The sequence below is a fragment of the Toxorhynchites rutilus genome, chromosome 2 (assembly GCF_029784135.1).
Source record: "Toxorhynchites rutilus septentrionalis strain SRP chromosome 2, ASM2978413v1, whole genome shotgun sequence".
Lineage (NCBI taxonomy): Eukaryota > Metazoa > Arthropoda > Insecta > Diptera > Culicidae > Toxorhynchites > Toxorhynchites rutilus.
Window position 1 is genome coordinate 169,614,291 of NC_073745.1, and position 26,834 is coordinate 169,641,124.

At 41.9% G+C, this 26,834-nt stretch overlaps 1 protein-coding gene across 1 annotated transcript; it reads right to left on the reverse strand.

The window, feature by feature from the left end:
• Positions 1-2,156: 2,156 nt before the first annotated feature.
• Positions 2,157-4,195, reverse strand: LOC129766366 (uncharacterized). The gene is made up of 2 exons (XM_055766890.1): positions 2,903-4,195; positions 2,157-2,831 (listed from the first exon to the last, which is right to left on the reverse strand). The coding sequence occupies exons 1-2, from the start codon at positions 4,193-4,195 to the stop codon at positions 2,157-2,159; spliced, it is 1,968 nt and encodes a 655-aa protein (XP_055622865.1).
• Positions 4,196-26,834: the final 22,639 nt, after the last annotated feature.

Sequence of the window (26,834 nt, forward strand, 5' to 3'; positions counted from 1 at the left end):
GTCTCGTTGTTAACTACTCCCCCTTCGAGTGAGGAACGTCCGGTTTCGATATCTGATGCTTTTGAATAAGTTCTTGTGGGTGACAACTTGTTGTAAAGAATGAAACTGATTACAATGAGGCATGCAATTTGCATGAGAGAAAATCCGCCGAAAAGACTCCAGAGCTTAAGATTAATGTGAACTTGCTTGAGGTAAACATGCTCCAGTTTATTTCTGTTGCTGATAGTTTCATTGTTGATTTTTTCTAATTCGTAGTTTTTATGGTGTTTCCAGTTGATTTTGAGATTGTGAAACGGTCTTTGGATGACGTTTGCTTCGCTTATTATCTCGGCATTCTTGACACGTTGATTGTTAAACAATATCGAGCAGTTTCCAAATGAAATGAGGAAGTTTCCATTCAGGGTTCTATTATCTGGTCCACATGTCGTTTGTAGGATTTGGTTTTTTGCGTTAGAAATCAGGATCGAATTTTCCGTGATAAGTTTCTGGGTCGTCTTGTTTTGCATTACATAGCTACATGTAGCCTGTCTTCCGTGAATCAACGAAGCTACGCATTCATCGCGTAACTCGTTCAGGAATGATGATTTCTGGACAAAATCTTCGGGTCTTGTTGTTGTGTAAAGATTGATGTTCTTGGATTCTGGTGTAAGATACGGTTGTTGGTTACCAATGGGTAAATTCTAATTGTTACGGAGACGTTCACGATTCGGACTCTCAAAAGCAAACTCGTGTATTTGTTTTAGTAAGCTTTAAGCTGAAATTAATTTTATTATACATAAATTCATAATTGCATTTCATAGTTTCTCACATTTTTAGTCTTCCCGGTGACTTTCCGTATTGCATGTAATAATAGTAAATATCAGATGGAAAAACAATAGATTGAATTTAGGAATCCACAACGAGTTCAGTGCGAGTATTCACAAATAAATATTGTTGTACAATCTGACAGTTTAGTCAATCTGACAGTTTGCATGACAGCATGACGCTACGATGTGTAACGGGTTTCTCACGAGGGAGTCTCGTAGGTAGATGGATTCACCTCCCGTTACTTGCTGACCAGTTGCCGTTCGTAACATTCCCCGACCCGTATTGCTCAGAGTGCTCTCTAGCTATACCACCAACCTCCAGGACCGCCAACTTTGCTACCGGTCTTTGCAACACTCCTGTAGCGATCTTCACCTCTGCGCTTCGTACTCGCCCGTCACGACCCGGAAATACGCGTAGCACTCGACCCCTGATCCATCCATTGCGTAAACGATCTTCCACCACAACTACTAGGTCACCAGACTCGATCGGTTTGCAGTCAGTAAACCATTTGGATCGCTTTGTGATTGTTGGGAGGTATTCACGAACCCAACGACACCAGAACTGGTCCAATAGCTGTTGATACAAGTTCCAGTTCGAATTCAATATTACCCTTTCGTCGACTAGCATCTTAGGAGGTTGATTCACTCCACTGGTGCTTAGCATCAGGAGCAGTTCGGAGTCAACGCCTCGTGACCCTCGGACTCAATCGGCATGTAGGTGAGTGGTCTCGAGTTCACCATTGATTCGGCCTCGATCAGCAGAGTGTTGAAGGTCTCCTCGTTTGGCTTCCGAATGGTGGAGAGTGAAGCCAACGCACACTTTACAGACCGAACCATGCGTTCCCAAGACCCCCCCCATGTGCGGTGCAGATGGCGGATTGAAATACCACTGAGTTTCCGCGTTGGTGAATGTAGCTGCCAATCCCTGATCGATTTTCTGTAGCTCTTGCTCCAGTTCACGGCTAGCACCTACGAAATTGGTTCCCCGATCGCTGTATATTGCAGCTGGAGCGCCCCTTCTTGCAATAAACCGTCGAAAAGCCATCTTGCAGGATTCCGTTGACATGCTCGCCACTACCTCTAGATGCACGGCACGAATCGTCAGACAGGTGAAAAGGGCGACCCAACGCTTCACCTCACTGCGACCTTGCCTGATCAACACAGGTCCGAAATAATCCACACCAACGTAGCTGAATGGGCGGATATGGGTGACAGTTCTTGCTGGAGGAAGTGGAGCCATCCTTGGAACCACTGGAGTCGCCTTGTAGATCCTACACCACTGACACACTTTCTTAGCCTTCCTGAACGCAGAACGCATCTCTGACACATAGAACTTCTGACGCATCTCGTTCACCGCTGTTTCGTGTTGATGTGCTTGCTTTGACGATGATACCAGTCAACGAGCAGCTGTGTCCCGTAATGACCTTTGGGAAGAATTATCGGGAACTTGAAATCTGTGGAGAATTGCTGTGCATTGGTGATACGACTATCCATACGCAAAACACCTTGGTCGTCCAACACAGGGGTTAGTTTAACGATTTTACTAGTCTTCTCGAGCTTTAGCCGCTGGTCCACTGGAAGATGCTGGTTTCTATTAAAGGTCACAATCTCATCTCCGTATGCTTCGTGCTGAATGAGCTTGAAGATAGTCCATTCCGCTTTCTGCAACTCGTTCTGGTTCAACCACCCAGATCGTTCCGTTGAGTAATTCTCGATTTTACGGCGACAGTTGTCTATAAACCTGTACACATACGCTATCGCACGCACTAATCGCTCCCACTTCGAATATCTTTCGAAATCTATAAGTTGCTGCCTGATGAGATGACAATGAAGGTGTGTTGTACGAAGCTCCTCCGTTATTTCAACCACACATGGACCTTGCTGTGGCCAGGTATCTGGCTCTTGATACAGGAATGCTGGTGCTTGAAACCAACGACTGCTGCTACTTATGTTAGGGCCCTTGCCCCATTTGGTTGCTTCATCGGCTACATTCCAGCGTGAAGGAACCCACCGCCACTCTTCCACCTGCGTAAGCTCGAGAATTTCCGTCACACGAAATGCAACGTATTGCGTATTGACCTTAACCAGGAAAGTACGGTGCTAGAGTCGGTCCAGAACACTCTGCGAACTATCGGCAGTGTATGATAGTCTTCTACCGATTTTGACAGTTTTGCACCAAGAACAGCCGCCTGCAACTCTAATCTAGGGATTGAGAGCGGTTTCAGAGGAGCCACTTTTGTCTTCGCCGAGACAAGTGAGCAGCGCACTCCAGAGCTATCCACGATGCGAAAATAAGCCAGGGCAGCGTACGCTTCCTCACTTGCATCTACAAAAATATGCAACTCCAAGGAATGATAACTTCTATCGGAATATCCAGGAAAATAACAGCGGGAAATTTGGACCTGCTCAAGTTGCTTCAACAGTTTAGTCCATCGTCTCCATGCATCGAGTAATTCGTCTGGTATGGAATGGTCGCAATCTGTCTTGCACCGCCAGATGTTTTGTAGCAATATTTTACCGTGGACTACAACTACAGCCACCAATCCCAAGGGGTCGAATATACTCATGACGACTCTTAGAGTTTGTCTTTTCGTCGGAATAACAGTGTCGCCTAGCAGTGATCGGATCTCTTCGCTGAATAGTCCTTGGAACACAAAAACATCAGGATCTGGCTTCCAAACTAGACCAAGAACTCGTTCTTGGGTGGCCGTTTTTGCTACCTCGAAATATTTGGACAACTCCATGCCTGGAACCCCGACCCGTGAGATCACTTCGGGGGAATTGGACAACCAGTTGCGTATGGTGAATCCTGCTCTAGAATGTACTTCTTTCACCTGCTGTGCTAGTTCGACTGCTTCATTCACGGTGTTTGTGCTGTATACAAAATCGTCAACATAATGATGCTCCACTATTACTTTTGCTGCTAGTGGATACTGATCAGAGAACTCTTGAGCGTTTAGGTTTTTCACAAACTGAGCTGCCGACGGCGAACAGGAAGCGCCGAATATCGCGACGTCCATAACGAAGACTTCATACGGGTTGGAGGGATCGTCTCGCCACAGAAACAGCTGCGCTGATTTATCTTCCGGTCTAATAAAGAGCTGATGGAACATCTCGAGTATGTCTGCACTGATGGCCACCTCGAACTGTCGGAAAGGACACAAAACTGAAGGAAGCGGTGCGAGCAAATCGGGACCAGCCAACAGAGCGGAGTTCAATGATTGGCCTTGAACTTTTGCCGCAGCATCCCAGACCAACCGTACCTTATGCGGTTTCTTTGGGTTCATGACCACGTTTAAGGGCAGGTACCAGGTTCGTCGAGGGTCAAAGTTACTGAGCTCCTCAGGATCAGCTTTGTGTGCGTATCCTTTAGCTTGATACTGCTGCATTTGATGTTAAACATTATCGTATAAGTCGGGCTTGGATGCCAGACGGCGTTCTAAACATCGCAACCGCCTTTCGGCCATGGGCTTACTGTTCGGGAATTCAATTCAATCGTATTTCCACAATAAGCCGACTTGGAACTTTCCAGAGGCTGTGCGAACGGTTGTATTCTCCAGTATCTTACGCGCACGCTGGTCATCGTCAGATTCCACCACGGATGATTTGGCCGATCCTACGGCTTCTACCTTAAAAAACTCCTTCACTAAATTGTGTAGGTCCTCATCAGACGAATGAGCGCAAATATGGAACTGATGATGAACTGCCGTTTTTGCTTCTGCGTTCAACGTTCCATAAATTGTCCAACCCAACCTTGTTTTGGCCGCCATCGGATCACCTTTTGAACCTTCCCGAAGCTTCAAGGTTGCCTTTAGGAATGAGTTGTCCAGACCTATCAGAATTGTAGGAGACGCTGATTCATAACTGTGCACGGGTAAACCACGAAGATGTGGAAACTGTTTACGCAATGCTGAGTAGTCCAACGATTGAACTGGAAGATTCAAGTTCTTCACAGTGTGCACCTTTTTCAGAACGTGCCGCTTCAAACTCCCCAGGCTCGAGATCTCCATCTTGACTAGTTGTGAGTCATATTCCATGCGCTCAATGTCACTAGTCCATTGCAGACAGAGGGGATGGATATCGCCTGATAGTCCTAGCTTTCGCGCTGTTGCTGATTCTACCAGTGTGGTCGATGAGCCGTCATCAAGGAACGCATACGTTTGAATGTCACTGGAATCAATCGGAAAAGAATTAAAGACTGAAGTTGACGATGGATTGTAACCGTGCTTCTAGTATTCGGGACATCGATCGTCTGCGATGATCCTGGTTTTCCGGGATGGAGGAGTTTGTGGTGTCTGTCCTCGCATCCATTTTCACCACACAACCCTGCTTTACACGGAAATTTTCCATGACCAATCAGACATCGCCGACACAATCGCCGTTCTTGGACTAGTTTCCAACGGTCACCAAGCGTCAAGTTCCGAAAGGTGGTACAGTCCTTGATTTTATGACCTTCTTTCTCACAGGCTGTACAGGGTTTAGGTTGATATTCCTTACGATTCAAGTTGTTTGATCCGCTGGTTGGGTAGTGTGTAGATTTCTCAGTATTGTGTGCGTTCACAAATAATTTTTCTTTTGGTTTTTGTTTATCCTGCTTGCAAGCTCGTTGACCATCTATATCGTGGGTGAAAGTGACATCACTTGCTGCAACCACAATCTCGTCCATGAACGAACCGAAGGTGGAAAGATCAACAATAGGACGAGTCCGTTTGAAGAGAGACCAGTTCAGTTTGATATTGACTGGTAACTTTTCCACAAGCTCCTGCAACAATAAAGGATTTGATAGATGTGAGTGCAGTCCTGCTGCTTGAAGGTGCTGACACAGGTTTTTACACGCTAGACCAAAGCTAATTATAGTTTCTAACCGCTCTGGTTTCGGCGTCGGAGTGGAACGCACTTTAACCAATAGTGAGTTGATGATCAGCTCTGGGCGCCCATACAATGTCTTCAATGTTTGCATAATCAACGGGACCGAAGAAGGCTGCATCAAATAACTCCTAACTGCTTCCAATGCGTTTCCTTTTAGGCATCGCTGCAGACGCATCAAATTTTCGCCTTCCGAGTAACCACACATTTCAGTCGAATTTCGGAAACTGCTCAGGAACAACGGCCACTCGACGGGATCTCCTGAGAAACATGGTAGCTCCCTGGGGACGACATGTCTGACAGCGAGTTGCTGTGAGCTGGGACCGTGAAATGACAATGGTGGGGAAACTGGTACCTCGTGAATGGAAGTCGAATTTGTTGCCGTGTAACTAACCATAGGAGTAACTATCGGAGATAAGCAAGCGGAGACTGTATGAACGGAAGAGGAATTCGCGTTCGATTGAGGAGTGCTTCTGTGTGGCGGTATGAAAGCCTGAAGCATGGGGGGGCTACATGGTTCGGTCGACGTAGGAGGAGTATAATGAATGATCGAAACATGAAACATGGCTTCGATCTTATCTCACGGGTCGTCAAATGTCCGTCAAAATAGGTGATCATGTTTCTCAATCTTTTCCTGTGTCATCTGGTGTACCACAAGGCAGCCATCTCGGTCCATTCGTATTTCTGCTGTATTTGAATGACATTCACTTCTCAATCAAATGCCAGAAGCTGTCTTATGCGGATGATTTCAAGCTGTACTTTGTCATAAACGATCGTACTGACGCAGTTTTCCTTCAACAACAGTTGGACATATTTGCTGAGTGGTGTCAAAACAATATGATGATACTGAATGCTTCGAAATGCTCTGTCATCAGTTTCTGTAGGAAGAAATCACCCATCTGCTTCACATACTCTCTTCGTGGGCAGTCACTAAACCGAGAGTCTATTGTGAAGGATTTGGGAGTAATGCTTGACTCTCATCTCACCTTTAAACAGCATGTGTCATATGTCGCCAGCAAAGCATCTTCTCTGCTTGGATTTATCTTTCGCTATGCAAAGGATTTCAGAGACATTGCATGTTTGAAAACCTTGTACTGTTCAATAGTCCGCTCAACTTTAGAATACTGTTCAGTAATTTGGGCGCCGTTCTACAATAATGCAGTCAATCGTATTGAGTCCATACAGAGAAGATTTGTACGCTTTGCTCTTCGAAAACTATTAGTGTTATTTATGTTAGTGTTATGTATAAGATAGTTTAAGTAAGTTGTATCTGTTGGTTTGAATGTAATCTGTTGATACTTACCTTGTGCAAATAAATTTGCCATACGATTTAAGATCGAATCTATATTTCGTATATTTGGCGGCGTAGAGTCAAAAGCTGGTTGGCTCGCTGCGCATACCGAAACTGCTCCAGTAGATCTAGAACACGCCTGACTTACCGAACTGGAAACTCGTATAACGGAATTCTTTCCGGCATGGGTAATGATAACGGAGGCTGGTTGTGCTGTGCGACTGAATGAGCACCGATAGTTGAACGACTGCTGACCACTGATGGTTGAGCGGACTGCTTAGCCGCAAGCTGCATCCGAAGGCAGTCCATCCTTGCCTGGAGCTCGAACAGTTGCTTTGTCAATTCTTCTGACGTCGGCGTTGCGGAAATATTGAAGTCCACCACAGTCGGTCGATTGCGATGATCGGAGGAGATGTCATGCGAAACGGTAATGTTTCGTTTCGCTGTTTCGTTAATCACTTGTACAGTAGACGTCACGGTCGAAGTTGGCGTACTCGAAATCTGACGATTCGCTTCTAAGTTACTCGTCGGGTTGCATACTATTTCATTCGTAGTTGGTATTTGTGATGATCTACTATCGGTGAGTATGGGAAGTGCCTGGCGATCCGGTGATTTCATCGTAGTGTGCGGAATCGGTGTTCTAGCTATACCGGAACGATCCTCGGGTCTGGTGATAGTGTTGCTAGTCGATCTATGCTGTGCTGGTACTAGAGAAGTTTCCTTTGGTATTGCACCAGTCCGCGACGGTAAACATACGGGGATTTGCGACATCCCGGTATTGATGCTCGTAGTCGTAATTGCCTGGTTCATTACCCAATCTTGGGTCCTCTGCGTACTGCGACGTGAGCGGCGACTCTTTACACTACCTCCTTCTCCTACCTCATCCAGTTGGCCTTGTAGTATATCATACTTTTTCCCTATGTAATTCCTCTCCAGTTGACGCTCTTCTTCAAGGCGTTGAAGTTCGAGAACTGCCCTTGCTGCTCTACAGCTTGATGTGCTCGATTTGCCGCATCTGGAACCGGCGACTGTCGGTGCACGATCGTTACAGCGCACACAAACGAAATGATGATCATCGTCTGCAATGCTCTCGCCAACGTTTGCACAACCGAAGTGGTAGAAGAATAAACACCGCTCGCACTGAACCATATTGGTTTCGGCTTCATCCGGGCGTCCGCATGCAGGACACAAAGTAGCCACTGTGTTTTCGTTCGAAACCTGTTGCGACATTCTCGATTGTCCGGTAGATTTATCGATAAAAATCTTAAAGATTATGTTACGGAGACGTTCACGATTCGGACTCTCAAAAGCAAACTCGTGTATTTGTTTTTAGTAAGCTTTAAGCTGAAATTAATTTTATTATACATAAATTCATAATTGCATTTCATAGTTTCTCACATTTTTAGTCTTCTCGGTGACTTTCCGTATTGCATGTAATAATAGTAAATATCAGATGGAAAAACAATAGATTGAATTTAGGAATCCACAACGAGTTCAGTGCGAGTATTCACAAATAAATATTGTTGTACAATCTGACAGTTTAGTCAATCTGACAGTTTGCATGACAGCATGACGCTACGATGTGTAACGGGTTTCTCACGAGGGAGTCTATTAGGTAGATGGATTCACCTCCCGTTACTTGCTGACCAGTTGCCGTTCGTAACACTAATGATGTCTGATGTTGAATTTTCCAGCTGGGGAACATTAAGTATATATAAAAGTATATCGTCTCTCAGCGCCAATTTCCAAATTGTAGAGCCTCATCCGGAAAATTTACTGCGACGCCTTGATCTTGCAACAGTGTCCTTATAGCGTTTATTTCTCTCAGAGATAGTATTTTGTTGCTAACAAGCGAGCTTTTTGATAAAGTTACTGTCCTGGATACTGTCAAGAAGATGGTTGATGTTATCGATGTTTAATATTGTTGTTATCGTTTCAATTTCGTCCAATATAAGTTTGTTTGTGAAAGAATTCTCCACGATTTTATTGATAGTGTTGGTAATTTGTGAAACTCTCTTGCTTTTTTGAAAACTAATCTTGAGCTGTTCATTGTTTTGGTTGATCAGTTCGTTCATTGTACAATTAATTATTCTCAGATCAGGTGTTCCTGCGATGAATTTAAATACTGTGCCGATGATGTCCCAACGTCTGTTTCGAGGTTTTCTGGATTTCAATCCGTAGAACGTTGTGTATAGTTGCTGAACTTTGTACTTGATGATGTTTGCAAGTGGATTTGTATTGGTTAATCTTTGATATGAAGTGCTACTTAATGTATCAATCGTATTTTCGATTGTAGTTAAATTAATTGGATGGATGATCTTGCTTATTCCTACTTGGACCTTACATTCTCTATCTTTTATTAATAACAGGGGGTTGTCTCGCAAGTTTTCGATCGCCAGATGATGTGCGTTGACTGTTACGAGAAACATCATTTTCTGGAAAGGCTATAAAATTTGATAAATGTCAATATTTTTCTATATTAAGTGTCATCTATTGAAAAAATAATCAACTAACGTTTTCTTCTTCTTTTAATTTTACTTTTATGAATTTTAATGTTTCTATAGTCTGTGAATGTTTTCCTATAATTTCGCTTGACCTTTTGTTTTCTATATTTTGGTTTTCGTTTAGATTTTATGCCTTGTGCTTTTTGGTAAACTATTTCATTTTCGTTTAGGAAAGGTTCTTCCTCTCTCTTTAAATTGTGTCTTTCTCTTGTTTTTTGACGTAGGACTACGTCTAACCGGAAGATATAGGGGGTGAAATGGAAATCTAGGCACTGAACAAGTAGGAAAAAATGCAAGATTTGAAACGCTTATAACTTGAGCATTTCTCAATAGATCGCAAAGGTTTTTGCATCAATTGATAGGAAATATATCTACGCATCTATCATAACGAATAACATTTCATTTTTCTTGAGATAAATAATTGAATAATTGTAAAATATCGAGCATTGTCAAAAAATGCACTATGTGCCCATTTTTGATTGGTCCATTTTGTGCTACTCAAATCGTACCGACCAAAACGGGCAACCAGAGCAGCAGCGAAATAGAATGAAGCACGATTGGAAAGGAAAAAGGAAAAAAAGAAAGAAACATTGGTCGCAGTCTCACACATGCGTAATTCTCGAGCCAGCCAGTAGGCTTAAAAATCCCCGCTCCGCTGCCGTAACGATCATTCTCATTCAAACCGTACACCACATCGGTTCGCATCACAACACATCAACAAATCAACCCAAGCAGCCATGTCTGGACATGGTAAAGGAGGAAAAGTGAAGGGAAAGGCAAAATCCCGCTCGAACCGTGTTGATCTGGAGTTCCCCGCAAGGGTAGCTAGGCCGAGCGCGTTAGTGTCAGTGCATCAGTCCACCTAGCCGGCGTTATATAGTTTCGGCCGCCGAAGTGGAAAAGCTGCTCGCGACGATAAGAAAACTCGCATTCAGAACAGACCACATTCGGTTCGGTGGACATCAAGACAACAACAGGCAGTTGCAGCGAGTGGCAACGCAATCGCAAAACGACAGCAGGTAGCGGAAGAAAAAAGTTTGTTCTTTATACAATCTGCTTTGGTGGCAAAACCAGAACAAGGCGGCATCGAGGGCGTTCGAAATGGTTTTTCTTAAAACCACGAGTACTAAGTTTTCTAAATTGGAACCATTCCACAAAACAAGGCGCTTTTCAGGACCATTAAGCCTTCCAAAATAGAGTTTAGGAAAAACAGTTCAATGCTTTCTAAAACATTATCCAAAATAATAATAAAACACAAATTGATTTTTTCATAATTTGTTTGCCAGGATCCGATGAGTATGTGAATTTGGCAGTTGTTCTGAGCTTATTGATTTTCACCAATTCTTAAATTGTTTCTAGATTGAAAGTACAGTAATTTACACTTATCTCGACATTTAACTAATTGGACGGACCTGTAATGCGACATATTTAGTTGGACATTTTTGTAAACATAGAGTTCGGGGTCCATATTATGACCCCACGTTGAAAGTCGACACTGTACCACTGTCATCGCAAATGATCAATTACAGGTTAAAATTACCTCCAATCCGATACTGAGTGGTGGTAATGCGACGTGCCATTGAATGTAATTTACTGTAGAATATGTCACAAGCTGGATGGGAAGAAATTTTCCAACTGTGAAAGCTGTGGCGAGTGGCAAATGCAATCGCTAAACAGAAAGGTTTAGCCGAACAAGATGGGGATATCGAGTAATAACAAAACAATAAACTCTTTAGATTGAAGATAATTTTGTGATCCTGAAAAGGACCCTTTTTAGCCTGCATGTGAATCCAACGAGCGAACAAATCGTAATGAATGTATTTTTCTGCCATCGCTCCCTTTTAACGTTCATTCGTTCGTCTCGTTGGACTCGCCCCTCTGGCTGAGTCTGCCGATTTGTCTCTATCCTGTGAGTGTGTACCGCTTGAGTATAAAACACGCGGACCCCAACAAAATATCTTATTTTCTTTCAAACCGTATACCCGTGTGGTTGTACGGCATCGGCATCGTGGACGTAACCATGGAGGACAAGTTAAGGGAAAGGCAAAGTCTCACTCGAACCGTGCAGGTCTCCAGTTCCCAGTTGGTCGCATTCACTGATTGCTCCGCAAGGGTAACTAGGCCGAACGGATTGGTGCCGGAGCACCAGTATACCTAACAGCGATTATAGAGTTTCGGCTGTCGGAGTGCTCGAGTTAGCTTGCAAAGCTGCTCACGACAATCAGAAAACCCGCATCAAGAACAGAGCAGCTTCGGTTCGGCGCTCATCAAGGCAACAATTAGTTTCAGTGAGTGGCAAAGTGTTTCTCCGGCACGTCGCATTAAATGTAATTTACTGAACAACATGTCACAAGCTGGATGGGAAGAAATTTTCCAACTGTGAAAGCTGTGGCGAGTGGCAAACGCAATAGCTAAACAGAAAGGTTTAACCGAACAAGATGGGAATATCGAGTGATAACAAAAACACAACACCAAAGGTTCTTTTCAGAACCATCAACATATTCATAAAGAGTAAACAGTAAACTAATCCATTTTTCAGGTAGATAGGTAGGTATTCACGTAGGAGAAGAAAATAAAACAATATATTTAAAATATATATTTAACAAAAGCTGTCCCCTTTGTATAGTCCTACGTCACTCCGGTTATGTCCCCGACATTACCCACCCGTCTTTTTTTGATATTGTTGAATTTTATTTATGACTTCGTCGAAAATCTGATTTCTGTTTTCTAAGATTCTATCTATGTTCAATGGGCTTCATCGCCATCTTTGATACCAAAAAAGATCTCGATTGGTTTCAACTTCGTTGCTGAATGAATCGTGCTATTGTATAATGCAGTTGCTATTTTGTACAAATCTTTTGCTGACATATCGGTATATTTTTGTTTCATGCATAAAAAGATTTCGGTAAGAGTTGAATGAAATCGTTCTACGATACCATTCACCTCACTATGTCCAGAAGGTGTAAAATATGATTCAACATTCAGTCTTTGGAGAAGTCCTTGAATTTCTGGGGATTTGAAAGCAACCTCATTATCATAGACTATCATTTTAGAGGTTCCGTAAGTAGTGAGAAGTTTGGTAATGCCTCTTTTAACATCGGGTATAGAGCGGGATTTTAGAGGTATAAGGATAGCGTATCTTGATAATTTGTCAATGGCTGTTATAAAAAGATTCGGAGAGGAAATGTAGATATCAACATGAAGGATGTCTAAAGGTTTTTGTGGAATTGGGGTATCTGAAAAGGTTGTTTTGTAGGGATTTCTTTCGTACTTACATTCAAGACAGGTGACACAAAAGTTGATAAATTTCTGTATCCTGTCTCTCATTCGAGGGAAGTAGAAATTTCTCGCAATTGCTGATTGGTTTTCTTCTATTCCTCGGTGGGCTCTGCCGTGTGTGGCTTCTATAACTCTATCTTGTTCTTCTATAGTGGTAAGATCCTGCAATATGGATTGTGTTAATACAATTTTAAATGATTTTGCACGAGAGAAGTGGTTCCTATATGTTGCTTGTAGGGTATTTACCCATTCTTCTGGGCAAAGAATGCAGTTAACTCTTGAAGGATGCATATAGTTCCGAAATATCTTTATAGCTATAGAGACACCAAATGTTGCTCTCATCAAAGTGCGTCTTTGGACTCCTGGGAAAATTTGTTCTAATGTTTCAGTATTTCTATCTACCTTCTTGATAAGAATTTGATGTTTGAAAAAGTTAAGTGGAGATTCGGTCATTCTTATAGGGATGTCATTGTCAGAATCTGTGGAACGTGCGGTTGATGCATCCGGTAACGATTCTGTTTCATTTGAATTTAACTCTTGAGTGACTCGATATAATCCGTCGGCTACTACATTTTGTTGCCGCAACGGTATTGAATCTCGTAGTCGAATTCTTCCAGACGCAGTTTCATGCGTATGAGTCTGTCGTTTGGAGTTTTTAAGTTGAGTGCGTATGTCAATGGTTTGTGGTCGGTATATAATGTGAACTTCCGACCGTATAAGTATGGCCTGAAATATTTACATGCCCAATCAATGGCGAGGAGTTCTTTTTCAATGGCTGAATATTTTTCTTCGGTTTTGCTTAGGGTGCGTGATGCGAAGGCAATGGGTTTGTCTTTACCGATAGGGCCTTGGGATAAAACTGCACCTAATGCATAATTCGATGCATCAGTGGTAAGTATAAAGTGTTTGGAAAAGTCAGGGTATTGGAGGACATGGCTACTTGTTAAAATGTCCTTACAACGGTTGAAGGCTGAGATGAACTCACTTGTGTGTTTGATCTTCTCGCCCTTACGAAGCTGTTGCGTTTTGCAATTTTCGCAAAATCTCTGATAAATTTTCTATAGTATCCGATTACTCCAAGGAACCCTTTTAGTTCCTTCTCGTTTTTCGGTATTGGCCATTGTTTAATTACGTTGATTTTTCCGGGATTGGGTTTCACTCCTTCAGAGGTTATTACATGTCCTAGAAACGCAACTTCTTTCTGAAGAAACTCGCACTTATCAACTTGTATCTTCATATTGAACTCTCTGAGGGTTTCTAAAATTAATTTCAGGTTTAACAATTGCTCTTGTAGGCTAGTTGCGAAGATGATTATATCATCCATGTAAACTAAGCATCGTGTTCCAATGTGCTTTCTAAGAATGTTATCCATTACCCTTTGAAAGGTAGCGGGTGCATTCTTCAAGCCGAAAGGCATCCGAATAAACTCGTAGTGTCCTCCATCAACACTAAATGCTGTTTTACGAATGTCTTTTGAGTCGATTTCGATTTGGTGGAATCCTGATGTTAAATCAAGGGTGGAAAAATACTGACATTTTCCCAGTTTATCTAGTATATCGGTGATATTTGGGATCGGGTATCGATCGTCCACCGTTTTGCTATTAAGCTTGCGATAATCAATCACCAATCTCCATTTCCGTTGTCCGGAAGCATCAAGCTTCTTAGGTACAATCCAGACGGGTGAATTATAAGGGCTTTCTGAAGCTCGAATAATACCTTGTTCTAGCATTTGATTTACCTGCTGCTGAACCTCCTCCTTCTGGCAAAATGGGTAGCGATAGGTTTTCGAATAAACGGGAAGTTCATCCACAGTGTTAATGTGATGTCGAGTAGCGTTTGTAAATGTTAGTTTTTCTCCATCGTTATAAAATACGTCTTGAAATTGGTGGAGAAGTTTGAAAAGCCTTTGCCTTTCTTCATTATTCAAATTTTCGTGTCGTATTTTGTTAAAAAGGTTCTTGTGCTCGTTTTGGGGCACGAGTGGATAGAAGGATGACTGCGTTTCGAAGTTATTAATTTCAACTTCTATTAGGTCACAAATATTTATTTGTTTATTGTCTGAATCGTAGTTGTGTATCATGACATAAGCCTTCTGATCATGATAGTGGTATAATCCAGTATACCAATCATAGGGGCTATTGCTACTTCATGTTCAATCAAGAAATCGCCGTTTGGTTTTGAGGTAGGAATGGTAACTACTTGTGTTTCATTAGCGTTAAGTGTGATTGTGTCAGGAAATTTTTTTGTAAGTGTATAGTAAAGCTTCCTATCTGTAATGAATTTGACGCGGTATCAATAATTGCATTTAATGACTGAAGGGTTTCAAAACCGATCAATCCATCGAAATAGTTATGAAATTTGAATAGAAAAAAATTTTGAGACGGAATATCCTCTGAAAATTTTGCAAATGGATTGAAAAGCGTAAATTCCTCGACGTCATGAGTTCCGTTGATATTTTTAATTTTATGTCTAGGGCCTCGATCTATTGCTGGTTTTGGGACTATATTTGGGGTGATATAGTTTTGATTTGCTCCCGTATCAATCAGTAATCGGAGCGGTTTCCGATTCTTAAGACTTATCTCAAGAAACGGAAGAAAATTGTTTACTAGTTTCCTGTCTGGTGGTCGAAGGCTGAATGAAAATTCAATTCTTCCGTCATATCTGGTTCTATGTTTTCTGGAGTGTTCTCGTATTCATTTGTATTGATTGGCATCACAATTGTTTCGTAATTTTGTTCTGGAGCACAGTGCTCTTGCGAGTGCTCATTACGCTGTTCGTAATTTTTATAATGCGTAGTTTCGCAATTGTTTAATTGAGCTCCCCACTTTTGAAAAGGTACTTGTTGTTTGGGCTGGAGATTTAGTATATGGAATTGTTTGTTTTTGAAACTGGAGATTTGGATAGAATGGCCTTTGGAATTGTGTGTTTTGAAAAGAAGGTTTCTGGTATTGTAGATTCTGAGAGGGTTGCCTTTTGAATGATGGTTGGGAAAAGTGGAGTGGAGCTGGGTATTTATTATTTTGCCAAGTATTATACTGCGGCATTGATGGTCTAAAAGCTGTTTTTTGTGGTGCTACTACTGTTCTATTGTTCCTTTCCTTTTTTCGTTGAGCCGCGTTAAATTGTTCGGTAGCACTTTGACGTGCCTCGTTCAAATTTCCTGGACGCGACACTCTAACGAGTGTCGAATACGGTTCTCTTAACCCGTCCACGAATGCAGCAGTTATCATACATTCGTAATTTTCTGTCAGGGTTCTAGCGCAAATGCGCATTTCCTGATGCAACAATATTTTTGCAGTGATGTCGGCTAGTAGCTCTCGACATTCATTAGAAAAAATCCTCTATAGTTTTTGAATTTTGTTGCAAATAATTTATTTTGGTGATTAAGGTGCTTAAGTCCCTTTTATCTCCGAATACTTCGAGTGTTTGTTTTATTTCAAGCCAATCGGTGGATGTGTGGTTCTGCACCAACACGTCATTGGCTTTATCAACGACTTTATCTCGAATAATGCTGTACCATAAGGGTAAAGCTTTATTCTGCTCTTCTGGCGTGGGACACAGTTTTTTAGCAAATTCGAGTTTGCTATCTACTGAATTGAGCCAGGATGAAAGGGTTTTAGGATCGCCGTTGTAGGAGGGGATCATTTTGATCGCGTCCGGTACTCGGGATCCATCAAATTTTGTTGCCATAATCATCCCTAATGAGCTAGTAGTTGGCGATTGGCCATTATTTCCGCTAGTTGAAGCAGTGATTGCCTCCAACCCGGCGATTTTTGTTCTCTGAAGTTCCAGTTGAGCTAGAAGCTCGTCAATCTTTTTCTGGATTTCGTCGGCCATTTTTCTTGTAATCATAAACTAATTGGTTGGCACTAATTACGTTTTTGCGCACTTATTCACGACTGGTATTCAATTTAGCTATAGGGAATCACTCTTTCTTCTCTTCTTACTCTTATTTATGGTCGGGATTCAAATTAGTTATGGGGGAAATCACCGTTTTGTTTCTTATCCTAGTGTTAGTTGGAATGAAATTATTATCTATAGCGGATAGCGTACCTCTGCCAGGTAGCCGGATAGAAAAGAAGGAAGCGAAAGATTTGTAAGAAAACCCTTTGGGTGACTCACCTCGAACCAACTGGTGTTCCGCCAGTGGTGCTTACGAGCGGGTGCGCCCAGGTAGGTTGCTCGCTCCGGGTGTGGCAATAAATCTCTCGTCCGACGTTGCTCCGTCCTGATCGCTGCGTTTGTTCACTTCACTCGCGGCGAAATTCTTCCGATTTGCACTGAGTCGCGAACCACACACTTCGATTTTCCGATGCGCGCACTGACACTTTTACCGATTTATCGCTCTCCCCGGGCTTTCGACTGCGCCAGTTACATAACTTACGTTCGGGAGGTGATATATTTAAAATAAAAGAGATGTTGTTCTCTTGAAGCTAAAATACCAACTGATTTTTATTCATCATTACATTTTACTCCTAACTTCCTATTTCTACCTGTTTGTTCTATATTATATTTCCCTATCGATCCTTCGATCCTTTTTATTGCTGCTATTATCGGCATTGTGTTGTGTTTTCCTGAATGTGAGATACTGCTAATGATCTAAATCGTTTATTGCTATTTCGGTCCTTATTGTTCCTTGCTTATCTTTACTGTCTAACTACGGTGTGGCAAACATTGTCATTGTTTATTTAGGTTCGTTTCCTTATTTTCTAAAAGTTCGAGAGCAACTGCTTGTATCTGTTGTAGGGCTCTGAGTTGTTCGAGCGGGCACTGCTTATCTTCAGATAAATTTGGAGTCGTGTTCATCCCAGGGTTGACACTTCGGGGGTTAAGGTTGGTCTCGTTGTTAACTTATATATATATATATATATATATATATATATATATATTCCAGAACAATTTTATACTAAATAAAAGTAGGACATCTACTGTACATATAACTAGTGTTCTGTGTTTATCTTGATATCTTTTCAATATTATAATCGCTTAGGTATTCTGGTCGCTTGTGGTTTCGTCTGGGACGCTCCGTGGTGTTCGTATTCGTCTCCTCTTCCAGTTCCAACTGTTTTTCGTCTACCGTTACAAAATCGTCATTGTTTAGATTTGTGTCTTCTGCATTCTTACTTATTTTCTTTTGTCCTTGTGTATCTTGTGTGTTCTTCATGTGCGACACGTTTCTGTGAAATATGCGTCCTGACTCTTTTGATTCTAGTGTGACATCAGCTCCTCTCTTAGCCTTAACCCAGTATTCTTCCGGGTCGAAGTTAGTGGACAGTTTATTTTCTTTAAGAATCCTCATCACAACCACTGTGTCACCGACTGTAATTTCACTTGGCCTTGCTCCTCGACGTTTGTCTGCATATTCGGTCTCCTTACTTTTTCTCATATTGTCTCGGTCACGAATTTCTTCAAGGATGATGTCATGCTTCCAAATCATAGAAGTTTATCCATTAAAACTCTACCAAACATAATTGATGATGGTGCTATCGCTGTCGTAGAGTGTTGAGTTGAGTTATGCATTAGTATAAACATCCTCAAGTCCCATTTCCAATCGGTAAGTTCGGTTTCCTGAATTATTTTTAGCCTTTTCCCAATGGAACGGTTAATTCGCTCTACTTCGCCATTCGCTTGAGGCCAGTATGGAGTTGTTTTTCGGTGCTCGATTCCAAACTGTGTACAGAATTTTTTGCATCTCGGCACTAATGAACTGAGGTCCATTGTCGGTTTTCAATGAGTCGGGCATGCCAAATCGGCAAAATGTTTCATGAAGTAAGTGCTTTGACAGTTAAGGCCCATTTATACGTTGCTAGTAGCTGACTTGACAATGAGCAGCTACTGACCCGGTGGACTCGCTTGACAATTGGTTGACTCGCCTTGTCCGTTCACACAGTGTGAGCTGCTGGCGAGAAACTAGATACTACGGCACGGGTTTACCAGGGATGCCAGGCGACTTTTCAAATGTCCATCAAATAGTCAGAAACAGCAATCAGGTCCGAATTTGTCAAATGATTGGTCCAAAATCGACTTCTTTATTGGCAGTTTTCATCTTAGGTTTTCAGTTGAATGTATCATCACACAATTTTATAGCAAAACAAACGCTGATCGTGTTTAAAAATACATACTTTGTGCTGAATTTCTTTGAACTGAAGGTACTATCCGAAAAAGCAGAAAGAGAAAAGGATTCGGGCCAGGAATTAGATGCAAAGAAAAGGAGCAACAAATACAATATTGAAGGAACTCTACGATGAGGATCCCCGAGATTACAGAGCAGTGTTGATAATAACACCTGAACAAGTGAAAAAACTGTTGGATTTAATTGCTCCACGAATACAACGCCAAGATACAGTCATGAGGGATGCTGTACCTGCAAGAGTTAAATTAGAAATGACATTGATGTGCCTTTGTTTTGGAATATCGTTGGGATTGTTGTCGATATTTTTTAGAATCTCGAAAACATCCATAGCTCAGATAATTCCGAAAGGATGTGATGTTATAAATGGTAGTCTAAAAGATTTTTTTTTTAATTTTATTTATTTTGTGAAATGAAAATGATAGTCGATTTGCAGGTGCAATAAATACGCTTCAAAAATTTTAATAATGAATGAAAATGTACTTTTTTAAATCGAATATGTATTCTGTTTCTTAGAACAATACTTTTTTTTGTAAGTTGTGATCTGATAATGATTCTATATTAGAGATTCTCAAGAAAACTATCTCAAAAAGAAAGCGTGCCCCGCCAGCGTGCAAAACGAAATAACAATTATTTCGTTTAGAAACTATGAGGGTTTTATTTGTTTTTCCAATAATTTTCAAGTCTATAAATATCTTCACATATTTTCAAATATCTTAAAAATAGAGACATTTCATTACATTTGGCATCACTGATTCGAACGCTAAATTCTGTTTTTGACGTTGTGAAGCATGCAAGTGCGAGTAAATTCAAAAAACTTTGAAGTAGCTCGCACGCCGGATCACACATGACAATAACTGGCATGATGTGTTCACACGGTGTGAGTAGCTGCACTGCAGTAACTGACTAGACCGACTCGTATGCTTACTCGCACCGTCTGAACCCGGCTTTAGAGTAGCACTTATTTGTTTCATGATCAAGCAAACCATTTGTCATGCGAAAATGCGAAAACAGAATAGAAACTGAGAGAGGTTGGCGTCGACATCATGCCTCATACCGTATGTTTCTATTCTGTTTTCGCATTTTCGCATGACAATTGTCATGACAAATGGTTTGCTTGTTCATGATGATAACTTCAGTGAATTTGCTACAATAATCAACAAATACTAGTAGATTGTGACCAGACGGTAGTGGTCCTACGAAATCAGCAGCAATATGTCAAAAAAGAGTTCTGGGGCAATTGTGAATACACCAGGGAGTTCTGTTCGTACTAGAAGCTCTGGCGGATCGGGCATTGAGACTAGTGTACACCCCTTGCATTTTTTCACAAAATCTTCCACATGTTTATCAATGTGAGGCCACCACACTTTTTGTCGGAGGCGCCGCTTCATCACTACAATGCCTGGGTGAGACTCATGCGCAATTTCTATCGTACGAGATTGTAATACTTGAGGGATGACCAATCGATCGCCTCGCAGCAGGATGTTCCCAGATCTACACAATTCGAACCGAACTAGCTTGTATTCCTTCATGCATTTATCCCATGTGTTAGTTTCAAGACTCTGGAAAACAGCCTGAATAGTTTCATCTTTCGAAGATACATCTTCGACTTCTTCCAAAGAAATTGCTTCTGGAATGTTGGCCTGTGCCAGATGATATATACAGGCTTCTCCGTCCACATCGAAATTTTAACTGCTTGAGTTACAGATAACCTGGAAATGGCGTCCGCGAGGTTTTCTTTTCCCGGTTTATATACGACCTCAAATTTATAGGCTTGTAGGCGCAAAACCCATCTCTCAATTCTAGCACATGGCTTAGACCGTTCTTTAAATAAGAAAAGAAGACGTTTGCAATCTGTGACAAGTATGAACTTTGTACCAAGAAGATATAATCTGAACTTTTCAACTGCCCAAACAATATCCAAAGCTTCTCGCCCTGTCTGGAAATATTTCCGCTCTATTTCTGTAAGAGCCTTGCTTGCAAAGCTTATGATCCGTCTTACTCCGTTCGTATCCTGCTGCAGCAACACTGCACCTATTCCTGTAGGGCTTGCATCGGTTTCGACGATGCTTGTATTCTTTGGGTTGAAATATCCAAGAAAAGTTGCAGAACAAACCGCAGATTTAATTTGTTCGAACGCATGATCATGTACATGATTCTCCAGACTTCAGTAACTTTTCTCCAAACTTCAGTGACTGTCTCAGAGATGTCGTCTTCTCTGCCAGCTGAGGAATGAAACGAGCGACATAAGTGATTAAACCCAAATAACTCCGGAGCTCCGAGACATTTGAAGGCTTGCGAAAATTTTCAACAGCTGTGATTCTGCTTTCCGTAGGTCGAATTCCATTGCCTGAAAGTTCGTGACCTAAATAAAAACTCCAAACGATCCACATTATAAACACATTTATCCTTATTCAGAAGGATCTCATATTTTTTAGTCTATCGAGCAGAGCATCCAACCTTTCATCATGTTCTTTCTGACTTCGATCGAAAACCATAACATCATCTAGATAGACCACCACTCCATCTAGTCCGGCTTCGATGCATTCAATCACCTTTTGGAAGAGTTCTGGCGCACAGCTTATACCAAACATAAGGCGTTTGTATCTGAACAAACCCTGTTTAGTTATAAACGTTGTTATTTCTCTGGACCGCTTCGAAATCTCTACCTGATGATAAGTGTCCTTTATGTCGACCTTGGAAAATCGAACAGCTCCGTTTATTGAACCAAACATCTCCTCGATTATGGGAAGTGGATGAGTTTCTCTCAAGACAGCTTGATTTGCCCGTCGCATATCGACACACAAGCGAATCTCCCCGGAATCTTTCAATACCGTAACTATTGGTGACACCCACGCCGATGGCTCTTGTACACGTTCAATAATGTCTTCATCCAATAGATATCTCAGCTTGTGAGCCACTTTTTCTTCTATTGAGAAAGGTACGCGCCTATACGACTGTTGCACTGGCTTGACGTTTGGATCAATTGGTATCTCAATCAAGATACCTTTCATTTTCGGAAACATAGGGTTTTTTTTCGCTAATCTCTGCAACTTGAAACCCAATCTTCAATACTTTTAACTTCTTTGCCGTCTCATCCCCTAGTAAACACTGTTTACCGTCTTGAGTAATATAAAATACAGCCTCTGTACAGTTACCTCCCGCTTCAATTTTAGCTTTGAACATTCCCATGATCTTCAGTGGATTCTTTGACCCGTATGCCTTAAACAGCCGATCGACTTGAGGTTGATACTTTACTTTTGCACTAGCCGACTTTAATTTTTCCTAAGCTGCAGCATGTACCACATTAGCTGCTGCACCAGAATCAATCGCCATCGGAATCTCTACCCCTCCGATCTTGAAGCGAAACACGTTTTGACCCATAATGTAGCAAATATCATCTTCCTTGTCCTTTTCATGGTTTTCGTCGTCATCCTTGTAAACGGCTTTGATCCTTTTTGCCGGAGGTGCATGTACTGACTCTTCGTTAGATCGTTTCGTACACCACTTCGCAAAATGCCCTATACGCTTGCATTTCAAACATTGCGCCTGCTTTGCAACACACTCCTGTTGTAATTGCCTTGGATTTGACCAACGGAATTTGTCGTGCTCCCAGTAATTCCAATTAGATCGACCCTTGGAACCGGACATGTTCATTCGATTGAGTTGATCTTTCTGAGAAAATCGAGGGGATTAATTTCGAGGAAAACGATGAACCTGTGGGCCTACTTTGTTAATTTTCCCTGTAGATTTGGTTGTATAGTCTGAGCAGTTTAGTTCCTTGCATTGAGCCTCGACATCTTCGATGGTTTTACCGATGGCCACAACCTCACTTTTTTTTTCCAAAATATATATTTTTATAAAGGCTCATATGGCGTTAGCCTCACGGGGCCGGGAGTTCAATACTTTGACAATTTTTCTTATTATCTATGTTAGTAATATGTAACCGATTACTCGCGGTTGGCTCGAGGTTAGTATTACAAGTGTTTTCGTAATTGTGATGTTGCTGTCTCCAATGCTCTGTACATGTGCCCGACACGGGATACTTCCTATTGGGATGCAGCTGACCATTAATCAGCAACGCCTCCCTAGTCTGTACCTCATATCTAGCGTGGTGCGTCTTTCTCGACTCGAGGAATCCAGGATAGAATGGCGCAATCATCAGTTCGTGTAGAGTTGTCATAAGCGGTACAACCTTTGGCTCTTGTTGATTGATCAGTAGACTGCACAACCTTTGGCCCGTGTATCTGTAAAGAGTGTGTGTATGTATTGCCGCGACTAAGTAAAAGTTTATAGATCGGATAGGAGGGATATGAAACAGGGACACAACGAGGGAAACATCATTAAACGTTGACATCGGCGTTTCTGAGGAACAGGTATAGATGAAGCAGAAGATCAGGATCACGGCTACCTAAGATATCCCGGACGGGAATATCTGATTTTCTGCCTTTTGCTCTCAGTGCTCTAGAGAGCTGAGAGCGAGCAGCATGGAACCGGATACACGACCAGACAATATGCTCGATGTCGTGGTAGCCATCGCCACAATCACAAAGATTGTTTGCTGCGAGCCCAATGCGATAGAGATGCGCGTTTAGGTTGTAGTGATTAGACATAAGCCGAGATATCACGCGAATGAAATCACGACCTACATTCAATCCCTTGAACCATGCCCTCGTCGAGACCTTAGGGATAATCGTGTGTAACCAACGACCGAACTCATCTCCACTCCACATGCGCTGCCAACTTACGAGCGTGTACTGACGAGGAATGTGGAAAAATTTATTATAAGCAATTTGCCTTTCAAAAAGAGTGCCTTCTAAAGCGCCCACCTTAGCTAGCGAGTCCGCTTTCTCATTCCCCGGAATCGAGCAATGAGAGGGAACCCATGCTAAGGTAATCTTGAATAATTTTTCGACCAAAACACTCAATAGTTGTCTTATTCTTGTTAGGAAATAAGATGAGCGTTTATCAACTTTCATTGAGCGGATTGCCTCTAATGTGCTGAGACTGTCTGAAAAAATAAAATAGTGGTCGATGGACAATGTTTCAATGATCCCCAGTGTGTAGTATATCGCACCCAGTTCAGCAACATACACTGAACAAGGATCTTTGAGTTTGAAAGAGGCACTGGAATTTTCATTGAAGATGCCAAAGCCAGTGGACCCGTTTATGAATGAACCGTCAGTAAAGAACATTTTATCAGATCTAACTATGCCCCCATATTCTGCCGAAAATATCGGCGGAATAGAATCGGAGCGTAGATGATCTGGGATTCCATGGATTTTTTGTCGCATGGACAGATAAAAAATGACAGAGGAATTGCAAAAGTATGGGAAGCAAAATTGGTTGGAGATGCCCGGTGAAGGGTGCACTTCATGGGTAAGGTACTCATGGTATAAAGACATAAAACTTGACTGAGGAATCAGTTGGAGTAGATTTTCGAAGTTATCAATCACCAATGGATTCATGATCTTGCAATGGATGAGAAATCTGTTGGATAATTCTGTGAACCGAAGAGTAAGCGGGGGTACTCCTGCCAAAACTTCGAGACTCATCGTATGTGTCGAATGCAAACACCCCATTGCTATACGCAAGCAACGATATTGTATTCTCTCCAGCTTGAGAATATGAATCCTGGCAGCTGATCGGAAGCAAAAACTGCCATATTCTAACACTGATAATATCGTTGTTTTGTATAACTGAATGAGGTCTGCTGGATGGGCACCCCACCATGTTCCGGTTATTGTTTGGAGAAAATTGATTCTTTGCTGGCATTTCTGTTTCAAATACGCAATGTGTATTCCCCGGGTACATTTAGAGTCAAAATATACTCCAATGTATTTGAAAAACATCGAGTGCTTGATCGTTTTGCCGGATAGGTGAAGCTGGAATGGGGCGGGTTCGTGCTTCCTAGAAAAAAACGACCATTTCGGGTTGCTCCGTAGAGAATTCGATACCCAGCTTGAGAGCCCACGTGAACAGGTTGTTCAGGGTATCTTGCAAGGATTTTTGCAGAACGGCGGGATTAGTACCCGTGATGGAAATAACTCCATCGTCTGCAAGTTGTCTCAGCGTGCAGTCTCTAGTTAGACAATCATCTATATCATTGACGTAAAAACTGTACAAGAGGGGCTTAGGCAGGAGCTTTGTGGTAGGCCCATAAAACTGTATCGAGAAGATTTCAAGCTGCCATGATTGAAAAACATGTGCTGTTCTGACAGTAAATTGTACAGGAAATTATTCAGAATTGGTGAAAGTCCACGATTATGAAGTTTCTCTGAGAGAATTTCCATGGAAACTGAATCAAATGCCCTTGATATCGAGAAAAACGGAAGCCATTTGTTCTTTGCGAGCAAATGCGATTCGGATTTCAGAAGATAGCAGCGCGAGACAATCATTTGTCCCTTTACTTCGGCGGAAGCCAAACTGCGTATTTGACAGCAAATTGTTCGCTTCAACCCACTTGTCCAAACGAAGTAGAATCATTTTCTCTAACAATTTACGAATACAGGATAACATTGCAATCGGCCTATACGAGTTGTGATCGCAAGCCGGCTTGTTGGGTTTCCGTATGGCTATCACTCTCACTTGTCTCCAGTCATGCGGGACAATATTCAGCTCCAGAAACTTGTTGAACAAGTTCAACAAACGCTGTTTTGCCAAGTCGGGAAGATTCTTCAACAAGTTGAATTTAATCTTGTCCGACCCCGGAGCTGAATTGTTACATGAGAGGAGGGCAATTGAGAATTCCACCATCGAAAAATTCTCATAGTCGCATTGGAGCGGAATATCGCGTACGACGCTTTGTGCAGGAACGGAATCGGGACAAACCTTTCTTGCAAATTTGAAAATCCAACGGTCAAAGTATTCCTCACTTTCATTTGTATGGTTCCAGCCACGCATTCTCCTAGCCGTATTCCAAAGAGTGCTCATAGCGGTCTCCCTTGACAAACCATTGACGAACTTTCGCCAATATCCACGCTTTTTTGCTTTAATCAGACCTTTTAGTTTGGCTTCTAGAGCTTGGTGCTTTCGAAACCATTCCACTAGTCCAGTTTTCCGGAATTTTTTGAAAGCGGATGATTTTTCAAGGTAGACCTTTGAACACTCCTTGTCCCACCAAAGTGATGGAGGACGACGTCGTAAAGTGGTAGCAGGAACACGTTTCTTTTGAAGTGCGCTTTCGTAAATCAAACTCGATATAAAATTATACTCTTCGAGTGGAGGAAGTTCATGCATTGAAACAAGTGCTTCAGATATTATTTCTGCAAATTTTCTCCAGTCAATATTTTTCGTGAGGTCATACGCAATATCGACTGACTCACGAGAACCTGATTCATTGGCGATCGATAAAATTATTGGCAGGTGGTCACTACCGTGGGGATCTTGGATTACCTTCCACGTGCAATCCAGGGATAACGAAGAAGAGCAAAGTGATATGTCTAGCATGCTTACCCGTGCAGGAGGGTTAACCTCACATAGAGAACGATCTTTTTCCAAAATTTTCTTCCTTAAAGCCGATGACAAACATTTCTAGGCGATTTGATCAATGATCATACTTTCAAGGACTGAGCTATGTTCCTGATCAAATTCGCAACGGTTGGCCTGCGTTCTCAATCTCATCACGAAATCATTGAAACGTTCCCCATGCTGTTGAGTAATTTGCCGGAAAATATGACGTTCGTAGGTTCGTCTACGAGTCGGTTGGAAATGATCATCAAGTTTCTATACGGCTACGTCGTAGTACGGTGGATCAATGGTCACATGGGGAACATCATTCACTCCAGGGAGATTGTAGAAAATGTCTTGAAGATCAACTCCTCCCAAATGCAAAAGCTGGTTACGTTTTTTTCGTTTTTTTTGTCAACTTTGGCATCAAACGGCTTACTGATCTGAACGAATCCGTTTTCCTATAAAACATGTGATTCATTTATTATATTTTTTTTTTTGAGACTTCC

Coding starts and splice junctions, on each gene's coding strand:
- LOC129766366 (XM_055766890.1), bottom strand. CDS start 4,195: ATGCAGCAGTATCAAGCTAAAGGATACGCACACAAAGCTGATCCTGAG. Junction 2,832..2,902: donor TCTGGACCGACTCTAGCACC/GTACTTTCCTGG, acceptor GAGCTTACGCAG/GTGGAAGAGTGGCGGTGGGT.